This window comes from Python bivittatus, unplaced genomic scaffold, assembly GCF_059951505.1.
Source record: "Python bivittatus isolate LINGU-HERP-01145 unplaced genomic scaffold, Pbiv_v1 ctg000840_np1212, whole genome shotgun sequence".
NCBI lineage: Eukaryota > Metazoa > Chordata > Lepidosauria > Squamata > Pythonidae > Python > Python bivittatus.
The window spans coordinates 474881-487781 of NW_028277113.1; the positions used below are offsets into that span (position 1 = coordinate 474881).

Sequence of the window (12901 nt, forward strand, 5' to 3'; positions counted from 1 at the left end):
CTCTAACCTAGACTTTCAAGTCTTCTAATGGTACACTCATCACTACTGTAACTGAGTCTGTCCACCTTGCTGCTGATTGTGCTCTTCTTCTCTTTCCTTCCACCTTTCCCAGCATTACAGCCTTCTCCAGAGAGCTAGGCCTTCACATAATGTGTCCGAAATAGGATTATTTGAGCCTGGTCATTTGTGCCTCCAGTGAGAACTTTGGGTTGATTTGTTTGATGATCCATTTGTTTCTTTTCTTGGCTGTTCATGGTATTCTTAGGAATCTTCCCAATACTGATGCTTCAAAAGCATCAATACCCTTCCTATCCTGCTTCTTCAAAGCCCAACTTTTGCTTCCATAGAGTGTCATAGGGAATACCATGGCTTGCATGATTCTGATCTTTATAGGTGTAGACACATCATGGCATAGTCAATCTTTTCCAAGGCCTTCACAGCTGCTCTACCAAGTGCTAGCCTGCAGTGTATTTCTTGATCACTTGTTCCTTTGCTGTTGATGGTTGATTCTAAATGGCAGAAGCTATCCACCACTTCAATATATTCATTGTCAATATTTTATATTTTCTATCCGTGTGGTTTTCTTAGAAAATACAGGAGTGGTTTGCGATTGGCTTCTCCCACACAGTATGAATGGATGCCTTTGCCATTGTTGCTAAAGTGACCTGCCTTCACCATATTCCAATCTCGCTGCTGCCCAATATAGGTGCCTGCTTGCTTTAGCTGGTAGTTGGGATGACCTTCATGCCTTGGGTGACCTTGCTGGGAATATATACTCTTGGCATACATGCCCGACATTCTTTGCTCATCCCTCCACAAACACCACCACCACAACGAGGCAGCACAGCACGACTGGGGAGGGGGAGAGTGGAATGGCTTACTTCAAATAGCAGTTGGAGGAAAACATTTTAAAATGTTTCCACACTTTTATCAGAAGAAAAGTAACACAATAGATAAAGAGTTTCTGACTCTCTTCTATCTGCTGCACTAGAAATATAGCCTCACTGCTTCATATATTATTCATATATTGATACATAAATTGCCTTAAAGGTTCTCGATCAAGTTTTAGTTTTATTATGCTGCCTTTCTATTTTATGGAGTCTTGCTTGTCAAGATTCTAACACACATTCTGCTTCCTATGGTACCCTTATTGTCCTATATTCACACTTATTTTCTTCCTTCTTGAAAAAGAAAAAAAAATCATAGGAAGGATGACATTGAAGAATGTATCTTTTGGCCTCTTTGGATTTTATTCTCACACTTGTGTTTTTTCTTAAAAAATGCTGGAAGAAAGCTTCAGACTTATGCATTCCCCCTTCCTCCCTACCTGGTTTAGAGAAATGCACTTCCAAGGCTAGGGACAATCTTATGTTCAAATCACTGTACAGGCTCCACAAGTATATTATTTCTTGATGAGAAAAGTGTGCAACCTGCTGTGAGTTAAGTGTGCAAGCTGTGGAACATTCTGGAGGGAAAGGCATACATGCATTCAAAGTGATGTGTATATTCAGTATTCAATGAATGGAAAGGTGGGGTATAAATGTATAAGTAAACATGCTGTTTAAAATCATATTTTGTTTCAGCTGTGATGCAGAAGTAGCACATATATCATCCCATAAATGCATGAATATAAAGTTCTCAACAAGATACTGTTTTTTTTCCTCTTTAACGGCAACAATTTCCTTCTCTCTCAGTTCCCCCAGAATTTATAATACCATTAAGTGAGATGACGTGTGAGACAGGAGAGACCGTCATTCTTAAATGCAAGGTCTGTGGTCGTCCCAAAGCTTCAGTAACTTGGAAAGGTCCTGATCATAATACATTGAGCAATGACAGCCATTACAGCATCTCATGCAGGTACTGGGCTTCCCACTCCATAACAGCACTTTTCTCATTTACTTATTTCTTTACCTATTTGACCATTATTCACTTTTTAAAGAATTTTAATATTGGAAGAATGCTCAGCATTTCAAAGTCAAGGGCTGTCGAAAGGATAACAGATCTCATATTTAGTTGTCTTCCCTCACTCTTGAAGTAATTCAAAGGGAAGATGGGCAACAGAGATCAAACTACACTGAAATAGCTGAAAGGTCTTAAACAAATTGTTTATATTTCAGGGTCAGTGGCTTCCTTTTCTGTGAATTGGATTTTGGTTGGAAGAGAAAAATGTACATTTAAAGACAGTCTCGTGTTTTAAAACACAAAAGAGCCTTGATTCTCACATTTATCACATTCATGGCCTTGGACAAGACTGATTGATAGATTTTAGTGGACTTATATGCAGTCATATCTGCCTCTGACCAGTTGACAGTCTCCAAAATGGTAATAAGGTTTAAAACAAAAACACAGCAAGATAACAATATAATCTCTGAGCACTGAGGAAGAACCATAACCCATATTCCCAGTTACCCCAAAGAGAAAAACAGTCCCTCAGACCCCAAAGGCCCACTGAAACAGCCCAGTCTTAATGGCTGCTGGAAAACTTTGGACCCTTTTGATATCATCCATCTGAATGTGGATGAAGAGAGATTAATTATGGATGTAACTGGCATTAAGCAGCAGCAGCCAAATCTCAGGGCCTCTGTGGATGTAACATCCTAGCTTTTTGTTTAGGGATGTGGGGACACAAGGCAAAATGGTCTCAACGTTATTTCTCTTTGAGCCTCAAGATATTGTCTTTCTGGGAAAAGAATTTCTATGGCTTTGTGTTCTGAGGCTCATGTTCCATCTCTGCCTTGTTTTCAGGTTTTACACAAATTATGTTTCAGCCTCACAAGTTCTCCCTTTTCAGAAACGGATTCCTGCTGCCATCGTGGCAGACATTAAGCAATGAGCCCTCCCACTGCCCCTGCCCCTCATAATTTGAAATGACCCCTTGTCAAAATTCCAGAAGACCCAGCAGCTCAAAATGGTCAGAGCTGCATGTATGGATTGTTATAAGTGCCCCAGCATTTTGGCTTTTATTTTGATAAGAGTATTTGTTGGACAGCTGAATTAAGCAGGAATCTATGTTGGCATATGTTCAGAGACACATCCTCTGAATATTGTTAAAAGTATATTAAGTATTCAAGCAGCACCAGGTCCCATTCAAAGAAACAAGCAAACCAAAAAACCCCCCATAATATAGTTATCGTGGATGCAGAATATCTTATCTTTGAGATAAAAAGTAGATTTATTAAGAAGTACGTAGGATCTGAAAGACTCACTTCTGTCTAAAGTACACCTTGAAAATGAGAGTGAATGTGTGTGTCCGTGTGTAGGTGTGTTTCCTTTGCCTCTTAAGCATAACAACAACAGATCAGGTGAGAGACAGACACAGAGGCAACATGTGAAGAGCCTTTCCCTCATTGGTGTCTCACCATTTGCTCTAGGGGTCCAAAGGCTCTTTTGGGCAAAGAGAGGATTCAATCTCTAGAAGTATTGTCTCACTTGAAGAGTGGGTTGTATGTTGTATAGAATGAAAATAAGTAAAAAAGGAATTAGTACAAAATTTTAAAAGTAAAAGGAATATATTATACTGATATCAGCCAGGGTTTTCATGCACAAAATTGTAATCCATTTCTTTGCTTTATTATCAGTTGAAAGGGACTAGAGTTAAAGCAGAGCAAATTTTATATATGGAGTATCAACAGTATTAATAGATTTAGACATAAGTAGGTAATGTCTCACATGCTTACAGTTTATGATATTTTGCAGTGATTTAGGAGAAGCATATCTGAAAATCATTGGTGTGACCACAGAAGATGATGGTATATACACATGTATAGCTGCAAATGATATGGGTTCAATTTCCACTTCGGCTAGTCTACGAGTTTTAGGTAGGTTCATATGTATGATATCACCATACAAGATAAAAGTAACACATTTTGTATATAACATGTTTAATGAAAGAGGGGTTCCCCCCCCCTTTTTTTTTCAGGTCCTGGAAGCGATGGGATCATGGTAACCTGGAAGGCTAACTTTGATTCCCTGTATAGTGAAGTGGCTGAGCTTGGCAGGTATGATCAACTGGTCCTTCCCACTGTGAACATTGAGTGTGTGTATAGAAAGACAGGAATGTGTGTTTATGCATGTGCAAATGAACTTTGCACTAATTCACATTGATATGCCAGAATCAGATTCTTTGAGAGCCATTTGCACTGTAAGATTGAACACTAAGACAGAGACAAATCTGCTGATTTTAAACTTGTTAATGCAAATTGACTAAGATCCAATCTTTATACTGCTAGTGAAGTCTGTGGAGTAGTTTACTCTATTAAAATTAAACTGGCAAGAAATCATGTAATTCAGTCATTACTATTCTCACAGTTCAAGAAAATTTGCTGAATTCTGAGAATATTTAGACAGAGAAGTGTACACTCACAGAATTTCATTTTGTTTTTTAATTGCTCTTACGTCTAAAGATAATGACCATGCTTCAATGAAAAGTGGGTGTGTGTCTTTCCAATTTACATACTTGATTTTTAGATGACAGCCAAAACCAAGGCACTACTTTATTATAACTAGTATTAATTCAGACTATTATTGAAAAATCATTTAGCATTGCTTTGTTTGAATTGGCATTTGTAAATATTTCTGTGGCATTTAAAAACATGCTTTTCTTAATGGTTCATGGTCAGGTTTACATATGTATGTATGTATGTATGTATGTAGTGACATATGAACATTGATCTAGAATTCAGGTATTCCTTGTTGACTTTGTTCTTCTCACTTTTTTTCCTAGGGGCAGGTTTTCTGTCATTAAGAGATGTGATCAAAAGGGAACCAAGCGAGAAGTAGCCGCTAAATTCGTAAATAAGAAATTGATGAAACGAGATCAGGTCACTCGTGAACTTGGAATTATGCAGAATCTCCAACACCCTCAGCTTGTTGGCCTTCTTGATACCTTTGAGACTTCCACCAGTTACATCTTGGTGTTAGAAATGTGTGTAATCTCTTAGTTACTTAATTCAGATATTTTGCTCTTTTCTAATATCTTTGTTAGTTTTAAATTTACATTGAGTATAGTTTTATGACAGCTTGTGTGTGGTAGTTCAAAACATATAGAGAAACTGGACAGTGCCATTTAAGCTCCTTATTTGAAAGGTCTCTGAACTTTCTTTGGGGTTAGATAATGAAGTATATATGACTCCTGCCCTTCTGACTGAAGCACTTATCTTTTCTAGACTAAATAAAAGTAACTAGAGCAAATCCTGTGTTTGCATGACACACTAAGCTAAAAAGTCTGGATTATTAAGGTACACTGCCATTTTACCACCATCATTCTGAATTCTCTAACCAAACTTCAGGGTTTGGTGTTTTGTCTGAATCAAAAATGGCTGCCAGAATGTTTTTGGATAGCACTACATAGGATTCTGTACTTTACTAAGTTTGTTCCAAGAGCACTGGAAAGGCACTTTCAAAATACAGTCATCAATGATGCCCAAATTCCCTTCAGAATTCAAGGAATGGGGGAGGTAAATATTTTTACAGTGATACTTTATTTCAAACATTCCCTTTGTATTCTCATTGTGTGATGAGAGAGACTGACTGACTGACTGACTGACTGACTGACTGACTGACTGACTGACTGATATGAGAGAGAGAGAGATTGATTGATTGATTTCAATAATGTGGTCAGGCGATCAGTGTGAAGAAAAGAAAGATGGCAAATGGTAAGATGACCACCCCTAAGTCCACCCTGAGAGAAAACAGTGCCTCTTTCAGAGGTATTAACATATCTGCAAATGCTGATCTTCTGATTTGCCTTGAAAGTAATTTTGAGATCAGATGACATGATACAAACCACAAACCTGGTTAACAAATCCCTGCAGTGAATAAAATGTCAGCAGACACCCTTGTCAGTCAAGCCCTTTCTCTTAGTAAATTACCACCACAAAGAGGTGATACATTATGGCAAAATTGGATAATATTTTTTCCCACCAGATTCTTAATGAAACAAAATAGCTGGGAAAAATAATTTATGTAACATTTATTTAATTTATGTTGCTGACTTTTTAGGAAATGCACATCTTTGCTAACTCACATTAAACAAACTATGTAATATTATCTCTGTTTAACTATATATATTATTGTAAAATCTTGATTTAACAGACCATTTAGAGGGATGCCTGTTAAAACTGAATATTAAATGCAAAAGATGTTATTTGAATCAATTTATGTCATTTGCATAATTATTGCTGTCCTTGTTTTAACAGACAATTAAATAGGCTGCAGTTCAAATGAAAGTTTTGTCCATTGTATCCAAATTCTGCCAAACTTATTGTACTCTGATTTTCAGCAATTCTGTTATAGGACCAAGGATCTATTAATGGGTTAATAGAAAATTTAAATATGACCTCTGGTTCAGTTATTGCTTGAAAGAAAACGGGAAATCATGAGATATGGCTAACGCACAGAAATAGATTTTCCCAACTACACAGGCAAAGCAGTAGCTTTAGATGTTTTTTCAGGGCTTTTCTCATATTTCAAGAAGGATCCACCAATAAACATTCTTCTGCAGTTTTGTTTAGGTTAGCTCTACTGCTCTACACCCAGTTCTTGTTTCCCACTATCTAGCATTAAGTTTAAACCCAGAAGCAAATAATAACAAAACTATGGTAGTCTGTATAGCAGTGATACTAAACAGGTTTTTATGACAAAATTACTCAGTTTAGATGAAAAAAACCATGCAGTGGAGTAAGACTGAACATTATTAAAATGCTAATGAAAGTGTGTGGACATTTTTATGATTTCTAAGATCTCACTTTTTAACATTTAATTGGACCATGGCCAGCACTGGATAGAGGGAGGGAATGGCTTAACAATAGCCTATGGTTATCTATGGCTTCTTCTCTTGTTTCTCCATCTGTATAAAGTGAAGAATGAATGTGAGTAAAGGAGTTATTTCTTATGCTGGCTTGCCAGTCTAGGATTTGACCCAAACTGCATTCATATAGCAGTAGATTCACCCTATATTCGGCAAAGACAGAGGTATTCCTCTGAAGAAGGCAATGAAATGTTATAGAATGAAAATCTTTTTGGGTGACTATTTCTTAATGAATGCAGCTTGAATAGGGTAAAATAGATACACCTGAATACATTTTTTTTTAAAAGCATGTTACATTTTGGCATTTATAATTCTGTTCCATCATTAGAATATGATATCCACAGAATAATTTTATGGATCTCAAATTCTTTGTATGTGACTTTCTTAATTTGTTTTTAAAGTACCTTAAACCATTTCTTCCCATGACATCTGCTTCAAGCAGCATCATGAGGAAGGATAGATAGGCAAACTTGGTATTTGGGCCAGGTGTTTTTGACCTCAACATTGTTTAGGAATGGAGACAAAAGTTGGGCTTCACTTCAGGCAGGAAAGCATCTTGAACCATTACTGCCACTAATTGCTTTCCAGAAAACTACTATTTTCTGCAAAAGCCACTGAAAAAGATCAACTTTCTTCATATACAAGAAAGAGATCAAATGCTTCAGAGTCTATCCCCAAAGCAGGCAGATGTTTACTTGTCCTGGGTTTCCTGCACGTGCAGAAATCAGTTTCTTTAGCTTCATCTAATGTTGCAAGAAATATCTGGGGATATAAAGATACAGAAAATGAAGAGACTTTGATTATGGAATGCTTTTTGCAAAAAAGGTTGATTGCTATATGCAGTAAGTAGAATATGATTAAAGTGAAGCATGCATGAAAATAGAATGTTTAGCAAATGATTTAACATTTAGTAGGGAGTAAGACAAGGATGTGAGATATCCCCTTGGTTTATAAATTTATTTATGGGCACAGGTATAAGAAGTGCTTGAAGTGACATTAATGTGTTTGGGAACTTTTGTGCATCATTGGCATACTTATGTATCATCTGCATATTTTAGTATGGTATTTCTGTTATCTAAAAACTGAATGATTTGCAGAGAACATTATATTATATAATGCAATGGAATATGAATTTGAAAATCAACGTATTGGAGACCAACCTAGTTGTGTTTGATAGGGAGAATGAATTATTCATTATATATAAATGAGAAAAATTGAGTAAATGGATGAACTTGTGTACTTTGGTAGAGAGTTTACTAAAATGGATGGATGTGCAAATGTATATCGCCTTGTGGGAAATGAATGTTTGTCAAAAAAAAGCAAGAATGGCTGTGGATAAGAGCATGTTTCTGCCCACTTTGTCTCTCCTGACATATCCATCCCTTACTTTCCTAAAACAAAAATGTTGAATGAAGTTGGAATGGGGTACTCAAGAAGAAGGTAAAGAAGAGTCAAAATAAGAGTGATCAGTATGAAAGTGATACATTGAAGTGGTATGGTCATAAAGACACTCTATTCACAAAACAAATACATGACGGTAGAATGAATGAGTCAAGAGAAAGGGAGAAAGTTGTGGTTGCATGGTGGTGTCCTCTCAAAAAGAGAGAAATGAAGACATTTATAGAACAAAAGGCAATGTGTGGTGCAGTGAATGGATGTGCCGAAAACAAGAATATAAATGTATGAAGAAGTATAGCAAATGGAGTTGATGTAAACTAGATGTAGCTCCATAGTTTTTAAAAACTCATGCTGTCATTTCTGGCTTAATATTTCTTACTCCTTTTCTGCACTTTGTATAACATTGCTTATTGCAAGAGGGAATATTGTGATCCGTTTGTATACAACAAAAATTATTTCATATTTACTGCATATCTCACTGTTTAATAAGGATTGGTTGCAATCACTTTGCTATGAGACATGCAACTCAGGAATCAGTACATGAACTAATATGGTTTCAGTTTGTCATATTACACCATATTTTGGGCTAAAATCAGCAGGATTGTTAATATGATTCTGGATCAATCACTTTGTGTTAAAGATGTGTATGTTCTTAGCTGTTTCCATAGCATTTGAAATCTATCAAGGCATCAAGAATCTGTGGATATTTGGGGCATGAGGGCTGGCTAGAAAAATCATATAGTAATGGAGGGAGAAATGTATACTTAATTTGCAGCAATGGATTGTTCTTTTGTGTTGTTTGTCACATTTGGATTAGATGGGAGAGTTCTGACAAAGAGAAAAGGAAGAAGACCTTTGAGCAATCTTGACAATTTTTTCAGAATGTTTCTGTTTATGACATAACTTCCCAAACCTTTATTCCCCAGCATTATCAATTTTGAGTGTATATTACATACTTAATACCTTGTACACATATTGTTAATTAGTTTTATGTAATAAAATAAAGAACCTAAAAGGGGGAGTTATATGTCCTACACGAGCTAGAAACATATTTCCATTCTCAAGTGATGACAAGTAATACATAAAAAGGGTTACTGAACTCCAAATTCTGAATTGGTAAAATTAATTTCTCGTAGTTGGAGTAGATCTGTTTTAAAAATTGCACTTTTTAGAAACTGATGTGTGTTCCACTTTACCTGTGAAATGCCAGCTGTTTATTTTTAACACAACACTCATGCTTTCACAGGGCCAACCAGGGTCGCCTTCTTGACTACATTGTACAATGGGGAAACCTCACTGAAGGAAAGATCAAGCTGTACCTGCGGGAGATTCTGGAAGCTGTACATTATCTTCACAATTGCAGAATAGTACACTTGGACCTAAAGGTGAACTGGGTGACAGGTTTTTCTCTTCCAAAGCCAAAGTGAACCATTGACATCAAAACATTTTCAGAGCATTTAGAATATTTTAACTGGAGGGAATCTCATTTCATGGTTAGAAACAAGCATTCAACAAGCATATTGCTGCAGTCCTACACCATTAAATTATAGAAGCTATAGACCAGTCTTTCCCAATTATCTCTTGTATCAAATGTAATGTTTCTTTTAGTTCATTAAATGTATGTTATGATCAGTAAGTTGAAATGCCTTTGTTCTATTATGCCTGTGCATGATTTTTTTTCTTTTTATAGTTTACCATTTTAAAAATAGTCATGATTGGCTAGTGTTGTCTTGCCTCAAAAACAGAAGATGCAAAAAATTGCAAAGCAAGACTGTTAGAACTTGGGGTTCTGGTTTAACATAACTGTGAATTTGTCTTCTCTTCCAGCCTGAAAACATTCTGGTGGATAAGAGTTTGGCCAAAGCAACAATCAGATTGGCTGACTTTGGAGATGCAGTCCAGCTCAACACTACTTATTATATCCACCAGTTATTTGGGAACCCAGAATTTGCAGCTCCTGAAATTATCCTTGGAAATCCCGTCTCCCTGACCTCAGATGTGTGGAGCATTGGAGTGCTCACATATGTCCTCCTTAGTGGCGTGTCTCCTTTCTTGGATGAAAGTGTAGAGGAAACCTGCCTGAACATTTGTCGCTTAGACTTTAGCTTCCCAGATGACTACTTCAAAGGAGTAAGCCAGAAGGCCAAAGATTTTGTATGTTTCTTATTGCAGGATGACCCAGCCAAGCGTCCTTCTGCTGCACTGGCCCTCCAGGAGCAATGGCTGCAGCCAGGCAGTGCCAAAAGTGCTGACAGCATTGACATAGCCAGACTGACTTCATTCATTGAGCGGCGAAAACACCAGAACGATGTTCGACCCATTCGTAGCATTAAAAACTTTTTACAGAGCAGGCTCTTGCCAAAAGTTTAACCTATCTTCGATGTTCTCTCTCATTCTCTTTCACCTGTCAGTTAAACTGAGGATGAAGCTCTCCTGCCAATCAGCTGTTGACTTGAATTTGGGGTGAAGAAGACACAAAAGCCAATCAGCTGCTAGCATGTTCATCGTGTGAAAATGTATTCCAAGTAAATCTGCACACGATTGTACTTGGGACTAGCAGTGTAAAACTACGTTGGGGTGGAGGACTACAACACTGTACTCTGCAAAAGGCAATGAAGAACATTACACTTATAACAGTATTTTATTCAGGTTTCTGCAAAAAAAAAACTTTTTTAAAAAAAAGTCAAAGGAGAATTAAAATTTTGCGAATGACCTTAACTAGAATTTTCAAGATTTTAGAAAAAGGAACTATGCCTATGATCAAAGCACTGGTGTTAAAAGACAAGATATGGACACTGACACTTAAAAATGATTTAATGGAATGGCTGTCCATCTGGATGGTGCCCATTTTGGACCATCTAGTTTTTGTTTTCATTTTTGACTTGGACATAGAGCTTTCCAGTTGCCTCGCCTGTGTATATCTTGCATAGCAGTGCACTGAGATCAGACTCTGCTTTTAAGTGCATCCAACCTCAAGATTTTTGCATACAGATAGAATGAACCATTTTGCTCTGATAAAATGTAGGCCTTACTTGTAAATAGACTATTACCTGCCTTCGATCTGTGTCTCTATTTTTTGCCCTCTTTTCCTTCCTCCTAAATGGTGGTATACCACTGTGCGGGTCTTTAGTTCAGGTCAGCCTTGGCTGGACCTATCAGAAAAGGACTCCTGAGTTTGGTAACAAATAGGCCAACCTCTACCATCAAGCAGGAAACAGCAGGAAGATAATACTGTAAATGCACTCACTTTGGGATTTTTTTAATTTTATTTCATATCATGTGCAATGTTGTGGCTTTAACATTTTATGCAACTATTTATGAGAACTTCAGTTGTAACTGTAATAAATATATAGAAAAAAGCACATTCATAGTATGGTGAGCTTTATGACTTTGTGCTTGGAATTTCCAGGGTTGGGGTGGGTGAAGGTTTATCAATATGTCGTAAACTAGTTGAACTTGATGCTTATCTTAGGACTTTGTTAAAAAGTCAAACTGATTTTAAAAGATTGTAAAATTATTTTCATCTCCTGAAAAACAAACTGGATTTTAAAAATGGGGAATGTTTTATTGAAGTTTGGTTTGACTTGGTTTGGTTTGGTTGGTTGGTTGTTCAAAATGCCAAAGTATTACTTTTCCCCTCAAATTAATTTCTATTTTATAGAATGTTCAGATTTGTCTACTGCTTTTTTTCTACAATAACTGAGCAAAATTTGTGTTCTTCAAAGAAAATACTACCAAGCAAACACGGACCAGAACCTGACATCAGATGGCAAGCTCTTTATTAAATAATAAAAATGATGAATATATGGGATATTGAGATATTAACAGTTTTCTGTGCATTAGACAAGGACAGTCACATATGTTTCTTGTCTGTAATGAGCCTTGGTTAAAAAAACAAGCCGGCATCCAATACAAAGTAGTTCTAGCAATCCATCTTAAATTATCATCTGGTTATAATTTTAGTGTTTGTGGCTTCCATTGTAAACTATTTATTTTTTTGTTTTTCTTTTGTTTTTTGTAAAACTGTACAGAAACTTTTAAAGTAAGAATTAAAATCAAAACTGGATGGATGTATATTCATACCAACCATAACTTTTTTGCTTCTGAATTATTTTATTTCCTACTTTAGTTGAAGTTTTGCTTCATTTTGCATGTATATTTTTGTACAGTGATGTTGCGTGTTTACACAGTATGATGTGATGTATATATTTTATTTTGCCATTAGTTATTTTTTAAAAAAATTAAACATATTTAACAAATGTGCCTGATTTTTTTTATATATCAAAGAATTCTATAAAATCTGAAGTGTTTTAGTAGTTTTCTTTTAGTTAAGAAATAATCATTATAAATGTCTTTGGTGTTATACAAATGGAACTAACTTAACACAACTTTCCTACTTCCATCCATGATGTATGCTCATTGAGAGGAGTCATTAACATACATTCATCACTTTCTCCTTGGCATAGGCCATTATATTACAATCGTTACTGAAAAATATTGTTACTTATCAAAAGATTGGAGGAAGTACAATTAAACTGTAGAAATCTCTTGGTAATTGTGTCATTCTAGCCTCTTACACACAGGAGATTTCTTTGTATGTGTACTCACCTGTTTGTATATCTGTGGGTGAGTATATTTCATCCAAAACATTTTATACTGCTTCCCATTAAAATAAATCTTGAATGAGTTTACAAT

At 36.1% G+C, this 12901-nt stretch overlaps 1 protein-coding gene across 2 annotated transcripts in view; it reads left to right on the top strand.

Annotated features, from left to right (window-relative positions):
- TRIO (trio Rho guanine nucleotide exchange factor) overlaps positions 1–12473 on the top strand; it is a 249792-nt gene extending 237319 nt beyond the window's left edge. For both annotated transcript variants that reach the window (XM_088130969.1, XM_007420371.4), the window contains 6 exons: positions 1695–1857; positions 3697–3818; positions 3920–3998; positions 4724–4924; positions 9453–9591; positions 10034–12473. In XM_088130969.1, coding sequence (XP_087987095.1) covers positions 1695–1857; positions 3697–3818; positions 3920–3998; positions 4724–4924; positions 9453–9591; positions 10034–10576 — 1247 coding nt within the window. In that variant the 3' untranslated portion in view covers positions 10577–12473. The remainder of the gene's footprint in view (positions 1–1694; positions 1858–3696; positions 3819–3919; positions 3999–4723; positions 4925–9452; positions 9592–10033) is intronic.
- Positions 12474–12901: the final 428 nt, after the last annotated feature.